General features: G+C 41.5%; 1 protein-coding gene across 2 annotated transcripts in view; it reads right to left on the bottom strand.

Annotated features, from left to right (window-relative positions):
- Positions 1-8381, bottom strand: part of SH2D4B (SH2 domain containing 4B) — a 65202-nt gene extending 56821 nt beyond the window's left edge. For both annotated transcript variants that reach the window (XM_033065459.1, XM_033065460.1), the window contains exon 1: positions 7596-8381. In XM_033065459.1, the coding sequence (XP_032921350.1) occupies positions 7596-7779 (184 nt within the window). In that variant the 5' untranslated portion in view covers positions 7780-8381. The remainder of the gene's footprint in view (positions 1-7595) is intronic.
- Between the last annotated feature and the right edge of the window lie 8146 nt (positions 8382-16527).

Here is a 16527-nt window from a genome sequence, read left to right as displayed (position 1 = left end):
GCTGAAAAATCAGCCTTTTATGGCTCTCCAGCTGCTTCCTGATCATATAAAAAACTCAATCTTCTGTTTATGGAATTACAGCCTGTTACCATGGAAATAATTATGCTGCGATAAACCCCTGCAGGATCAAATAAAGGAAGAGTGACTGAAGAGAGCAAATATTAAGGGAGGAAGCAGTTACTCAGATAGGGCTCTGGTAATTAACAAATGTAGCAGGGATAACTGCACACAACACTCAAAGGTAAACAGGTTTACATTAGGACATGGTATGTATATATGCAACATACACACAGAGGTTTGCATGCTAGAAACCAATAAGAAGAACTAAAAAGAAACACAAAAATAAAATACCATTTAAGTTGCATCTCTCCAGTATGTTCCAAATTACTGTGTGACTCCCTGGCCAAGGCACACCATTGCATGTTACAATTTTGTAATTGGCCCAATTTCAACCAGGTAATAACATTTAAAACTCTTACTTAAAGACATTGTTCTAACTCCTTGTGCAATCTAGAGACAGCCTCTTGTCTGTCCATTTTAATGTAAAAATGTCTGTCCTTTCACCGTAAAAATCACAAAAATATAGGTAAATATCAGAGGAAAACTGAAGGTTTTAAAATCATTCCCATCAGTGTCACTCATTTGAGAATTCTTTTCTTCATTAAAAAAATCAAGGACATAGCACCATATTTTCTGATTCTCCATCCAAACTGAATCTTTTAAAGTCTAAAAGCTATATACACGGCTTGGTTTCTCACACAGACCTATCACAAAGCTCCCAGGTTTTCCCTTTGAGAATAAAATAAAACCAAGTCTGCACGGCTGCTTCAGGTCTGCTGGAAACTCAAAGCAGGAGGATAAGGGCTGTGTGTCACAGAAGGAACAGGGAGCTATGGATCATTTTCTGCACCAGGCTCTCCTGATTAATGCAGCATGGCAGGTTTGCACTGACTCCTTTGGCCAGGCACACAGGACCATGGAAGCAGGGAGAACTTTACCCTACAGTGAAGCTTTTTAGCACCACAGCAAACAAGTAGACTCAAAGGTTGTTGAACTGCCATCAGTGTCTGGCTAAATCCACTGCTGACTGGAACACACTGAGTTTTCCTGTACCTTCCAAATCCTGCTCTCAAAACCTGGTTCCTTTGTCCTAGCATGTTTTAGTAATTTATGTTTAAAAAAAATGACAAAATCAGCAAGAAAATATTGAATTAGCTTGGGCAAATCCCATTCTCCCCTTGGCCACAGTCCTGCCCTCTTTCCATATCAAGCATTTATGAGTTTGCAGCCAGTCACAACCTCCTATGATTACCAGGCACAGCATGGGGGAGAAGGTCCAGCCCTGCTGTGCTCAGACAGGCAGAGGAACACGATGCTGCACACAAACACAGCAATGCCCTCCTGAGCCATCAGCCTCTCCCAGGGACTGGCTGATGCCAGAGGTCTCAGGGACCAGGAGCACTGAGGAGTGGGCAGGAGAAGCTGCCAGGTGGGCAGCAATGTTCTGCTGTCACTTTTCTGCAAAACAGAGAAATCAGCTGCAGGACAAGATACAAAACCAAAAAGGACAGACTCATGGCTGATGACAGGAGGTGAGAGAAGTCCCTCTGGATTTGTTCCATGTGGTGCACACCTAGGTCATCCAGCAGCTGAAGGTCCCTTGCTAGCCCCAGGTTCAGAGAATTGGGTTTAGAAGCTGCTGTCTAACCCTGCCTCAGCCCTCAGCCCCACCAGCACCTGAGCAGCTCAGTCCTGGCCCAAGGCAGAGAGCACTAACAAAGCTGCAGCCTATCTCAAGCTGCTCCCATTGTGAGTGTTATATTAAAACTTATCCAATGGCTTCAAATTAGGTGGCTCAGTCCCCTAACAAAAATTGTTTTAATGTTCTTGCTCCTGTTCTCTTGTTACTTTTCCATCCATATCTGAATTGGAAACAAAGGACAGGACTCTACAGAATTCAAGGCCACATAATGCCAGAAATTTCAGAATGTCTCTGTTTAGATTCATTTCCAGTGATACAGAGAAAGAGACACTGAACACTTGCAGGAGCTTGTCTCCATAGGAGATAAAATCTTGGCTAAGTATTAGCAGGGTCTGTAGAGGCCTGAGCATAAATAAGGAATACATTTCCAAGTTCAAAGTCAGAAAAAATGTCACTGCATGTCCACCCACTGAAACACAAGCCCACTCACTGGCCTTCCTCTGACACTGATGCATTCTCCAGCCATCCACTTGGGATATTTGAAATACTTGCCTCCAAACAGCATCATCTATTCTCTAATGATTTTGTAACACAAATGTCATTTAGACAGATAAATCATTTTCTGGCCATGCTGTCATAAGCCTACCCTATTTTCTCCCAGCTACTCTTGTTAAGGACAGGTAAATGAGAGCGTTTACAAATCGCTCCCATCTAAGCAGCTGCAGTTCACAATGAATAAATGTCAGAAAAAGCAGCAGCAGACCAACATTGTCTCCCCTCCCACATGACTGTCCTTCAGCTACCTAATGCTCAATAGTTTTTGAGATCTCATTTTGGGAATGCTGACAGTTCTGGGTACTGCATCAGTGTCAAAACCCAAATTGGCAGGGTCCTTTGCTTCCTCCCAGCTCAGCTGTAGTGGCTAAAGGGCTCCTGCCTAATCACATAAATATGTGTCTTTGCAAATTGCAAAGCTGCCTGTCAGTCAACTCTCAGAAAATCCCAAAGGGATCTTGAAATTTTGAGGATACTTCTCTCAGCCATTTTAGCACAGTAGGAACGAGCAAACTGTTTTATTACAATGAAGATAATGTTCCTGAAACATCTGCCCAGGAGCAATTTGTAAGTGAACTGAAGATGGGACATCCAAGAATTCAGCTCATCAGTGATGCTATGCCAGCACCAGCCAGCAGTCACTATTTTAACTAGTTAAACCTACAAATGTTGAATAAGCTCACTAAATGCTGTCATTTTGGGAGGACCCACACAATGCCCAAATTTTACTAATAATTTTAGGCAAGGTACAAATAGCAAAAAAATTTGGAACAATTACAGTAATTTCACGAATACAAGCCGCACCATTTTGACTTAGATTTTGCTCTCAAACCGGAAATGCAGCCAATAATCAGGAGCGGCTAATATGTGAATAATTTTCTGACATTTACAACCCCAGAAGTGCCAGCCAGGGTGCCGAGCCGAGCGCCTGCCAGTAAAACCCAGGATTTCGCGATTGTTACAAATTGGATACTGTGTTGCACGGCGGGTGGGGCCAGCTCAGCGCCGGCAGCGTTGGGGGAAGGAGGGAGGGAGGCAGGGGAGTTCCCTGCTTCAGGCGGGGAAGAGGCAGGGGGCTCTGTGCTGACATCCCCACAGCTCGGGGAGGAGGCGGGGGGCTCCGCCCCCGCTCTCCGCCACCGCGCCGGGACCAGGCACCCGCCGCGGGAGCGGGGCATGCTCCGTGCTCGCCCGCCGCGCCGGGAGCGGGATGTGTTCTCTGTGCCCGGCCGGCACCGCGGCAGGAGCGGGGCTGGGGCGAGCGAACCCAGAGGCGGCGGCCATCCCCGAGCGGCACCACCGAGCTGAGCCACCTGGCCCCGTCAGCAGCCCCTAGCGGGCCGAGCCTGCACAGCCTTAGCTCAGCCAGTAAACCCCCTGCCATGCCGCGGTTCGGTTGCTATTTGGCAACTTTGTTGCACACGGGTCCTCACTGCGAACGACAGAGCGGCTTATATTCAGGTGCGGCTTATTTATGGACAAAAACCGAAACATTTGCCAACACCCAGAGATGCGGCTTATACTCAGTGCGGCTTGTATTCGTGAATTTACTGTAATTCAATCTCTTCTAAAGGAAATACTTCATTCTGAAGTGATGTTTATACATTTTGCTTCCCTTTAGACATCAATCTGGGTGTTTTAAATAGCAAAGAAATTAAAACTGTTGAATAATCTGAGCACATTTCATTCACTCCCAAAGTGAAATAATTCCTTCAACGCTGACTCATTCTGATACTAATTTCAATTTCAACCTTTTCTCTAGACACATGGAACCAAACAATCCAAATACAGAAGCAGGCACCATTTAGCATTTACTGCAGGTGACTAATATTATTTTCTTTAGAAATTAAGAGTAAGACTACACAGATGGGAACACTATTTGGCTTGCTAAACACTCTCAACAACTTACATCTTATTTCATGGTTTGGACTTGCTTGTTTTCTAAACAGCAAATTTCATAGTACTGAATAGGACATTTATGACAATCTGCACTCAGTGGCACTGCTTTAAAACTCAGTGCAGATTTGGGGCCTTGGGCAGTTAGCTTCCAAACAATTAAAAAACAATCATGTTAATGAGCATTCCCTAAGTCTGCTGATGATTTTAACTGTAGCACAAGGCTTTCCTGACCTGCATATGCCAATCTTTTTGCCCCCAGCTCTGCACTTGTGGTTTCCATAGGACAGCTCACTTAAAATACAAGAACCCTTCATCCTCAAGTCACTGTAGGAAAACAAAATTGATCTCACAATCACTGCTTTGTTTTGAAAAATCCAAGCCTTTTGCTGTGCTGCTGGGTGCACACATCCCACTGTAGCTAAGCGCTTGAATCCATGGGGAATTGCAGCAGCTGGGGTATGGAACTCCAGAGCAAGCAGAAGGCACTTCTCAGACAACTTTTATTTGGAGAAGTGTCCATTGTCATTAACAGCTTTTGTTCAATCTCACCATATTCCCCCCCTCCCAAAGAGGTGTGAAGAAACGTTTTTATATGTGGCTATTCAAACTTTGAGGAAAACAGAAGGATTTGAAAGGCAGTGCTATAAAGATAATTCCAGTTAAATTAGTATCAAATTATTTTATACAAATGCTATGCTGTATTCACAAGCAACATCCACGTTTCCCTGTCAACTATAAAATTTCAGAAACTCAGCACAACTTTAGAGATATTGAAGTCTCACACCTATTCTACTCTTTCAGGCTATGAAAATATCTGTATCCATAGAGATATCTAAGATCTCTATAACCTCAGAGTAACTCCTGGCCTAAAGAAAGCAGCCTGAACATAAAACATGGCATGCTGCAAAGTCAAAAGCAAAACCCACTGATGAAAAACCTCAAATCCCTCAGTTTCAAGAGAATACAGAACTTGTAATTGTGGTAGCTTTGCATTTCTTGGTAGCCACTAATTTAAAAGAGGAATAAAACCACTCTATGTTCTACACTGTGTTGCAGGGGCAGAAAGTCTGGAAATTCACTTATATATTAAGGGCAACTGAAAATTAAGCAGCTTTGAGGTCCAAAAAATGATGATGTCAATTGTTTTCTAGGAAAAAAACATATTTTAAGATAAAAATATTATTGGTGTCTGTTCTGACCCCTTGAGTCTATAGGTAAGACTATTGCACAGTAATTACTATTTTACATCCACAATTTGCAGCTAGCTTTTTTATCTTTTCTGCTTTAAACAAGAAATCACCTTCACTGAGAGACCATTTAACATCACACTGTGGAACTGTGCAATAGAAATCAATTACAAGTATCTGTACAGTTAATGACCAGCACACCTGAAAGTTATATTTTCTAACTCTGGAGCACATCAGTTCATGAAAGCAAAAAAATATTTCCAGGAGAACCAGCCACCTGACTTGCAAATCTGATTCCAATAGTTCTTCACTACAGTTCTGAAGAAAGTAGAAATTTCCTAACAGTGGGCAAAAGTCAAACCTAAGCAATACCTTTAATTGGCAATTTAAGAAGGTAAAATGGAAATGGGTTTTTGTGAAATTTAACTCAATGTGTATCTGTAACTATCTTTGTCAAAGCAAATATAATCTATGGGGTATTCTGCTGCTCTCCTTTCTCCTATTCCTTATAAATCAGAAAATTAATTACCCAGAAAATGGTCTCCTGTAGTAGGAAGCTGAACAGGTTTAATGTATAATTTATATATGGAAATGTAGGTGTCAACACTGTGACAATTCATCAGATAAATATTTTTGCAGTTAGAGTTTTCTGTATCTGTCTCCCTCAAAGAATGAGCATGATACAGATTATCTCGATGATATGATGTTGTTTTGGTATGTGGAGCTGAGCTGCATTTTTAATTTTTTCTCAGCTACAAATCAATTGAGATGAACAAGGCTTTTAGAAGCTGTTCTGATGCCATCCCTCCCAGAGGGCCATTCTCAGTGAGAGAATAGCATGAAAAAAGAAAAATTAAACAGAGTGAGGTTTTCCAACATCCACCTTGCCGTCTGTGAGGGGACATTTTAAACTCCTACTATGTCTGACTAGAATGTTCTGGACATTCCCCCCTCATTTTAAGAGGGTCTGTGCTTCAAGTGAGTATTGGAAACTTCAAAGTTTTGCTTTGAAGCACATTTCTAATAATAGTCTTTGAGTTGATCACTATCTAAGGGGCACTTTGTAAGGGTCAGAAGCTCCACATATTTCAAGTCTGACAACTGAATCCAACAATGTCTCTGTACTGGGGCGTTTCTACCATGGGTGTTCAAATAAGCAACACTCAAAATGCTGATTGCAGTCCCATAACTATTAAAGAGCTTTCTCAAAATCAGCTACCAAAAGTTATCAGAAATTTTGAATATTCAAGCTTTAACAGATTTAAAGATAGGATAAGACCTTTGGCAGGGAAATGAGTGTTTGATGAATCTCTGTGACATCTCCTTGTTGAGTAAGGAATCGCTGTAGTTACATTTCCAAGACGAAAATGTTTTCCATCTTACACCAATCTAATAGCTTCATCCTGTGAATGGGGGAAAGAGCTGGAAAGCCACTTACTCAGAGAAAGGAGCAAGGAATTAAAGACTTCTGTTTATTTGAACCCACTTGGACCCAAGGCCAGTCAGTTGGAAAAGACATTTGGAGAAGCTATTTTCTGATATTTCTTCCATCATTCTCCTATTTGCTTTTCAAGTCAACACACACACCCAGCACCCATAGCAGCCTCTGGGAGGAGCTCCATATTTTATCTACATATTGCATGCAAACACATTTCTGGTTTCTTCTCTTTCATTTTAGTCATTGGCTTGCCACACTATTACCCTATTCCCTAAATATAATCTCTTGGAGACTGTTTACTAATACAGTTGGAAATTTATGTCCCATATGATATGGCCGTTGTGGTATTACATTTATTCACAAAGAGCCCTTCCAAACAAGCTCAAATTCATAAAATAATTTCCAGCCAGATGGAAATATTTAACGTCAAGTCAAGAAACTGCAACAGCACAGGCTTTTGCCTGACCTAGAGCAGAGGGTGAGGATGGCAGGTGAAAGAACAAAAAGCCTTAGGAGTAGAGGAGAAACTTGGTCATGATACATCAGTTACCACTGACAGAACATCAGCACTGACTGGAACAGGCACTCCAAAACAGTTCCCCTTACTCCATCACTAAGATACTCCCAAAAGAAAGGACTAGCCTGGAGATACAAGGAGCAGGAACACGGTGCTTCTGCTGTCCCAGACTGTCATTTTGCCCATGGGCACAGCTTGCACTCATCCTTGCAATCACTCCTGGTGCCTGCTGCATCCCAGCCGGTTGCAAGCCCACCATCCCCACTCTGAAGCACAGAAGGAGGTCACAAATCTTACTCTGGTTGCACCTCGCTGTCTTTCTCAGCACAGCCTCCTCCATTCGGGCTTTCTCTTCCCTCTCCCTCCAGCGCCTCAGCTGCTCTTCTCTCATCTTGTAGAACAAGATCTGCTTTTGCTCTTCGTTCAGCTCTGCCAGCAGCTCGGGGTCAATATACATATCACGCAAAATTTGCTGCAGCATGATGACTCCAAAAAATAAAAATAAAAAAAGGCAAGGACAAACAAAAGTGAGAAAGAAACCTGCTTCCAGTTATACCCACTACAGTGACAAAAGCCCTCTGATGACACTCCTGAAAGCAAACTGCATCAAAGGAGCTCTCCCACACCTGCCTGCCCGGGAGAGGTATGATTCCTGCTCTGGCCCTTGTTGTGCAGGCATATTCTGTTCCTTGTCTTGACAGGGACAGAGCTCTTTGCTTATCTCATCCTCCAAAGGTAGGGACAGATGTCCAGTGAATGTAAGAAAAATGAAGAGAAAAGGCTAGAGAAAAAAACATAAAATGGGAAAGGCTGGGAGAAAAAAGTAAAAGTCACTTCAGTGCTCCTGAATGCAAGTAAAAATAAGGGATCCTTGATTGAACCCAGCAGCTTTGCTCCCTTGAGCAGAAGGAAATTCAACATAGAGAGTCTGAGTTTCAGGTCAAGCAGTTCCCTTCAGCAGCAATACACTCCCAAGGGCGTGAGCGTTGCCCAGGGGTTTAAAGTGATGTCATGGTTAAAGGTATCACCTACACCAACAATATCCATGTCACTTTGGGAACTGATCTCTCCTGATAAGACAGGAGTTTGCATATTATTTCTCAGTCTAGCCTGTTAAACAGTCTCAACAGAGTAAGGCACATTAGAGGTCATAGTTACCCAGTGTTGACAAATACTGTCATGCAGTAAATTGACTAAAATGCTTCTAAAATTAAAAGCAGATGTTACAAAAGTCACAAGAATCTTGTTATCACTTGATAAATAAATTAATATGAATTAAACAAGGCTAAGTTCACAGCAATTCACGCAGGCTATGCAAGCCCTGACATTAATTCATTTTCCATTTGGTGACTGGAGAAAGTTACATTGCTGCTCTTCCAGGAGATTATGGCTCTTTACTATGTTATAGTTTTATCAAAATCAGCAAAAATAATGTTTCAGCACTAGGGCCAACAGCCCCTTAATTATGCAAAAAAACCAAACCAAAGCCCAACACACTAAAAAGCAAACCCTCTAGATTCAGGAGCTGTTTTCACTGGGCAGGGGCTCAGCTCCTCTGGAGAGGGGGTCCCTTTGTGAGACCAGAGTGGCCACTCAGAGGCATAACAAAACACAGACCACATCTGCTGGCTGAGGCACATCCCACTGCTTGATTTTTACAGAAGAAGGAAGAGAAAGAGCAGGTTCCTCATGAGAAACCTGCTCCATAGGTAAGGAGCTAGCAAAGTCTTACATTACTTCCATGACCTCATATTCCAAAACATCCTGCTAATGCATCTATTCACATGTCCTTCCTTTGAGGTAAGCAAAATACTATTGCCCTAATTTAGGTGGGAAGGTCAAAACTGATATAAACCAAAGTTCTGGTGAAGACATTCTATCACCTGGAAACACAATGCTAAAGATGATGCCTTCAGCTGAAACAGAATTTCAGAACCCATCATGTATGGGCTGCAATGCTACTCTGCAATTCAGGATCAGTCTTATGTACAGATTTTGTCTCCTTTCTTATTTCTACTATTTTTTAAGAAATACAGCTTGGCAAAGAAAAAAAACTGGACTAAGAAAGATTTTATTATGCTTCTCTATTTTACTTAGTCAGGTATAGAAAGGGGAGACCCTGAGGGGGTTGGCTTTTGTTTCTCCACTTCTATTCAATTATATTAGAGCTGTGGCTCCACATTTTGGCACTAATTGAAAAAGACTCGCCTTTGCAAAGGCTTCGGGGCAAACAGTTTCACTGTTTTACTCATTTGTCATCATTCTTATTTTATTTTGCTTCACTTCACAGACCAGAAATTAAATCCTGATCAGAAGCTATCACAGTGCAAAGAAGAAACTCTTCATCATGGATTATGTGTGTTTGAGCATGATAAGTAGCACCATCTCTGAACAGCATTCAGCTGCAGAAGTAGCTCAGGATGGAGACACAGGACAATGCAAACAAATATTCAGGCAGCAACTTGCAATGTTCAATGAGCAACCACACAAGAAAAACAGCAAGAGCAAAGAGATGAAATAATACTTCACAAACAATCTATTGCCTGAAGATTATTCACCAAAAGTATTTGTGGATGGTAACCAAATGATGGAGTGGAGTTAATCTGTGTGGGAATTATTTTTTTCTTTAACAAAGTAAAAAGTCACATGTGGAAGTGTTATCATCTAATCACAGCAGCAAATCTGATCAACTTCCTCATCGTAGAGTCTCTTTGGGTTGCAGTAATCCCAAAATGAAAAACTGGAAATACAAAGGAGAAGTAAAGAACATAAAGAAGCATCCCATCTGTTGTAAGTCAACCTCCAACAGAAGTAGAAACAAACATCATAGGTTTTGCCATTATAGTTTTAACCTATTAAGACATTGATTCTCATTGCAGTTCATGTTTCCACAAATATTCCAAATACATAGATGGAATTACCAACAAAGAAATTATCATAATCTCTCCTGATTGCTCTGAAAATTAAGCAAATCTATTTTAATCTAAATTAAGCAAAGGTCCAAAACAACCTTGAAGAAACCCCAAACCTACTATCACAACTCTAGGATTAGCTCATATTTTGTAAAGTGATGAGCTTTGCAACTCCAACAGAAACATTACAACTCAACAGCCTAGACACAAAATAAAAGTGACTTAATGGAGTTCTTTGTTGGCAGTCATTACCTTACAATAATTGCCACACAACTTGATGCTCTAATTAGTAGCAGTCTCTGCAAGGAGCCCAGAGCTGTTTAAAACTTAACCTTGGAGTTTCCTTTAATCTTAAATGGCATCTTCTGGGACCAGACACACTCTGTCCCACCCCTGGTGTAGCATCTTTCTGGCTAAGCACTCCTCAGCACTGCCACTAGAATCCATCTGCTGGGGAAGGGGAGGGAGGGAGAGGAAAAGGTGCAGGAAAACATTTTCATTTCATTTTTTAAGAAAGGGGAAGTCCTTTATTGGCTAAAGGTTGCAAATCTCTTCATCCATTTTCCTCTGAGCATGAGCATCTTCAACTCCCTGAACTGAACAGCTCACTGGCAATGCTGATTATTGCTGAGCCAGGAGAACAGCATTTGCATTTTATGACATAGCCATATAATCTACTTTAGCCATGCAATTTACATAAAAATATTGTGCTATAACCTACACATTACAGGGGAAGAGAGGGCTGTAATGTATCTCTCTCCTTTAAGAAAGGGATATGATTAAGAAAAAAAACCCAGTAAAGAAAAAATGTGGCAATCATGTTTTCCAGACTGTGAACTCCATGGTCTTAATCAATTTCTTGTGGTTTGTGTCTTTATATTTCTCATTTTTTCAAGAGAAAGCAGCATGCAGTATCTTAATTTTTCAAGTCCTGCTGTGTCAGCACCAAAAGGAGAAGAGTAGAACCTGGAACTGAATGGTGCAGGAGAGAGCTGACCATGTAAAAGGGGAAAGGTAAAATTAACATTTGGTTGAGGTCTCCGAAGCCTTACAAATCTGTCACTACAAAAGCAAATGTGCTTTGGCACTCCCCATGAACTAGCCTTATGTGTGATTTGCAAGTTGCTGTTAATTAAAAGCTAGAAAAAACCCAAACCAATTGAGAACCATCCCTTCCCCACCTCCTCTATCACAGATGGGTGCAACAAGACCTGCCTGGTTTTGCTCCATTTCCATACTCAAGTCTGTGGCTCCCTCTAAGGGCTGAAATGAGTTTCTCAGCAGCACAATCTGCAGCTGCATGAGCATGATTGCTTCCCTGAAGCTGCTATTCCGTTAAAAAGCACCACACAGAGCAAAAATGAGGGTGTGTTTTTCCGGACCTTCCTTTTCCACAGAGCTCCAGCATCAGTAAATCAGACTGCAGCATGTTTTGGAACATGGGCAGGCTTTGCATGCTCATCATCTTCTCTGTACTCGTTCAAGATTTCTACAAGGCACTGTGTTAGCTACAAAGAAAGAAAAAAAAATTGAGATATGTATAGCAAAATAAGAAGTAGATAGACTAAAACCTCATCTTAATGAGATGCAGCAAGAGAGCTACAAACCAATCCATGAGAAAATATATCTTATACTGTCAGTCTTACAGCTGCAAGTGAAACAATGCTAACTGGGGATTTTAACGGTGCAATGAAGATTTACAGTGGCAGGAGTCTCATCAGATCGATGGGTTTTGCTTGGTTTTATTTTAATTTAAATCTGTTATTCCTCAGTCCCACACAGAAATCAGGCAATCAAAAATCTGGAGAGCACTGACTGTAGGGAAAGCAAAGGGATGGGAACTGGCCCAGGGAAAGCAGCGTTTGCAGTCCAGGGCTGCAGAGTAGAGCCATCTGTCATTGCTCCAGTCTCCCAAGGTTAGTTCTGCAACACTACCTGCCCTTCAGGAGAAGTCCCATCAGTGATTATTTTTGCCTGGCAGTGTGGCAATCCTACCCAACAAGATTACTTCAGGGCTATCCCTTTGTGCTCTGTGCCACAGCTGTCATACACACAATTACACTGGAGCCTGTGGTGCCTTCAAGGTTCAGCACAATTTATTAGGGATTTGGGGAGCTGAGTGGAAAGGGCAGGATTTTTATTCAATAGGTATTCCAAATTCTGACCGGCATTACAAAGGCCTGAGAAGTATGTAGAACAACAGATACTTGATTCTTATTGCTACTAATACACTAACAAAAGGAAGGCACAACAAAGATCTGGCAAATCCCATCATAATTTTTTAAATGGAGAATAAAGCATCCATCAAAACAATTCAGAGTGAAAGCAAATAAAGTAAACCAAACAGAAAAAAAAAAAAAAAAAAAAAAGACAAGGTTCCTTGACAGAGCTCATCTGAGAAAACATGGTAAAAAGGCTGCAGCTTAGTGTTGTGGGCATTGAAGAGAGAGACTTTGCAGAGGAAGGGCAGAAGATGGTGACAAAACACTCAGAATTCTTGGTACTTCACCAACCTCTCCCTGGGATTGTGCTAATTCAATGGCTATATATCTCATTTACAAATCAATAACCAAGCTCTTCAGGCTGGGCCCCCAGCTACAAGTGGGGTGTACTTGGTTGGCAGGCTCTACTGAGGAAGCAATTGCAGCTCACTAAATGTCTGCAGGGATCTAACCTTACCAGATTAAAAGGCACACTGCTAACAGCCTCCAAGGACTTTTTGTTCAAAAAGACGCAGAAGGCTCTGCCTCCTGCCCTCCTATTTACACTGCTTGCTCACATCAGGATGTTACACTGCACACTGCAGGCCAGCTTTGTGCTGGGTGAGTACAAAACACTTCAGTCCATCTGTTTCTCAGCAGAAGTCTCCACTGGAGACTGAAGGAGGCCATCCATGATCCTTCAAAGCAGAAATTACTGCCTTTCAACTCTGCAGTGATAGGCTTTTCTTAAGGCTCTATACACCTTTTCTTTATATTGATTTAGCTCTATCTGATCTTTATAATGATCTGTTAACCAAGGAGGAAACTCTAAGTGCAGACAGCTGCCTAAAGAATATTGCTGTGGTCTGTTCTTTCCCTGACCCTCAGCACACACCTTTTCACACCCAGCTGTCTGCACAACAGGACACTTCAATAAAATTCAGTATTCTCCTTCATCTGAACAACTTGCTTTGTGTATCAGCAAAGCCCAAAGAGACCTTTGAATTCCATGACCTAATTGCTACATGAAATTATTCCAGCATTTGGTATGTTTTCAGTGAAGTTCATTACAATAAGCGACCCAAGAGATATCATGCTCTACATTATGTGAGTTGCTTCTCTCAGACACATATTAACTTATGAAAATGCTCAGTAAGTTCACTTTTCTCCATCTCACCATAAGTGCATCAGAACATATCATGTAAGAGCTAATTTTCTTTAATATACTCCTTGGTACCATTCAGCTGCATTATACATAATGCAGCAGTCATAGCATATCAACTTTACATCATATCAGACACTGCATTATGGCAGCTGAATTGATTACTTGTGTAATTGAAGGGCACCAAAAGGAAAATTTTTAATCATTTGTCAGCTTTATATACAGAATGTCTTACTTTAGTGGCACCATGCAAAGCGACTTAGCAAGGGCACAGCACTTTTGCCCACTTAAGCCACTTCATATTCTTGTCATCTTTATTGGCAGTACAATCCTACAGATTTACAAAAGGCAGAGCACAAACTGAATGTGGACTAGAAAGGATTTCTTTTGACTATTGGACTCCTGTTTGCAATAAAAATCCAGCTAGACAAAAGTAGTTTTGTTTCCGATGAAAGATTTTGTGGGTCTGTTTTTGTTCTGTTGTTCTTTTTTTTTTTAATTTTAATATTTTACTCACCATAAGAAGCCACCCTTTTCTTTGTTTTCAAGGGTCAGATGGAAAAACCCACAGACACTTTTAGTATCATATTGTTCTTTTATTTTCAGCTTCGCTTGCTGCCCACCTCCTAAGGTAGCAAAACCTCTGCTGCAAACAAGTGCCTAACTTGCTGCTGCAGATCACATTCAGCACTTTCCTTTTCTTGACACTGTGGTGCTGTTCAAAAGTTTAAAAAGCAGTACCATGAGGATTTTGAAAATCCTACCCTTTTACTTGAAGTCTTAATAAGACCTTCTCCATTGCTGTCACATACCATGGAACAAAAAGCAGCTCAGAACATTCCTGAAAGTTACCTTTTTTTTTTTTTTTTTAACTCTAATAATCTTCAGAGTTTCAAACCACAAAACGTGGATTAAGCCCACTGGCTCATTTTCACAATACAAGCCTGTGTAGCTTTGGCATTTATGTCTGTGCTCCATTCACCTGACAGAAAATACCCTCTTCAAAACTATTTGCAAAATTATGACAGATCCAAGTTTCACAATAGGGATGTGTCCCTATCAATCCCTTATGGCAGACTATCAAGTAAGAGCAGCTCTATTTCATTCTCTCTGCCTTTGTCATATCCTCAGTCATGAGAGTCACCTCCTCTTTCTTTTCCAACAGTCTCCAGGCTTTTATTTTCTCCTAAGTTTCTACTTTTTATATTTCTACTGTATCTTCCTGCACTAAGCCTCTGCCCACTGCCAGCAGCTCTGCCTGAGGATGACCAGCTCAAACAATTTCCTCCCTGCACCTCTCATTGCAACAGAGACTGCAGGGATTTTGTGGCATCCCAACTTTCCCCTCTCCAAATGGGAAGATGAGCCCCTCTGCATTCCCCATGACCCAAATATGCAGAGGCAATAAACTCCATTATATTAAATATGTTATACGGTATGACCACCAAATGACTAAATACTGAGAGTTGATTGAGGAATTTCTTCCTGCAGAAACTCTTGCTTTGGTGTAACTGACACTGTACCATGCAAGGTAGTTCATACAAAGAGACATTACATGAATTGGACAACTATTTCAGCCACTCCTGAGTAACAGGGGATTCAAAGCAGGTTGTGGTTACTGCTCCAGGTCTTTGTGTCCTTTCCATAAGTCATCTTAAGTCACCTCCATGCCCTCAGTTTAAAAAAAATAGTATTATTTCTAATTGCCAGACAAGCATCATTTTCATGTGTTCATCTTAAAACTCTTTAAGTACCTCCTTATTTTACCATGGTGCAATGAGACAGCTGCCCAGGGGGCAGGTGATGTACCACTACCACTGCTTTGTGTTTTTCTGTTCTCTCACTGCTACCCATATGGATCATCAGCAGTGGGGATCTCTTCCACTCCCTGAAAAGCACTGGAGACAGAAACCGTCAGTTCCCCTCAGAAATCTGGAGCAGGGTCCAGACTCAGCACCAAAGTATGCTCCAGTCACAGCCACAGTCATGCCTGTGATGGTTGAAGTCTCCAGCTGAAACCACTCACAGAGCGGCTGCAGCTGCCCACAGGGCCATTTCTATCACAAAATAGATAAATGGAATAACCTTCAGTTTGTTCACACATCACTGGTTCAGCTCCTGTCACATTTTCAGGGTTCTGAGGTCTCATACAAGATTTGCTGAGCACACCCCACAGCAGCAGGTGCCTCCCTGACAAGCCCTGTCTTCGCTTCCAGAGCACTTGTCCTGACTGCACAACCCCAAAACTCCGAGCTCTGCTCCACTCACACCACCCACACTGCAGAAACCTTGAGTTCTGTTCTGCTCCAAACTACATAGCAGCACACTTTGGTCTTTATCCTCAGCTGTGGGAAATAGAAGAGGTACAAGACTCTCAGAAGGACTTAACAAATCCAAAAATAACACTTACTACTAAATTTAACTTATATCCTTGCAATCAACCAAAGCTTTCAAAACCTTAAAACTCCTGTAGCTCAAAGCAAGCAAAAAGAGTGCCTTAAGCAAAAAGCAATATATTTATTAAAGTTTATTAATACAACCTTATTAAAAAAACTAATAACGCTGTTTTGCTAAATAAATTTTTTAAAAGTAGTGTAATAAAGCTGTGTAACGCTAAGTAATTAATGCACAACAAAATCATTAAAAGGATTTCTTTAGGGTTAAACCCTCAGCCTTCTCTCAGTCCTATCCTCACATCCCCAAAGCCCAGGCCAGGCTGGACACAACCCCATGGCCACTGTCAGTGCAGCCCAGCTCTCCTTGCTAGTCTGATCTGTCTGGTAAAATGTAACTTATTTATTACAGGTGGGAGTTTTTACATTAACACTCTCAGGAGTTTCAACTCACTCATCCAGTAGGTTCCATCTTATGGATACAAGCAGTTCCTTTGATTGAATTATACTGATAATCATCAGTCTCTCTGTGAGATGAGTCATACACTGACACGAAACAGG

The sequence above is a fragment of the Catharus ustulatus genome, chromosome 8 (genome assembly GCF_009819885.2).
Source record: "Catharus ustulatus isolate bCatUst1 chromosome 8, bCatUst1.pri.v2, whole genome shotgun sequence".
Lineage (NCBI taxonomy): Eukaryota > Metazoa > Chordata > Aves > Passeriformes > Turdidae > Catharus > Catharus ustulatus.
This window is presented reverse-complemented; position numbering and strand designations above follow the sequence as displayed.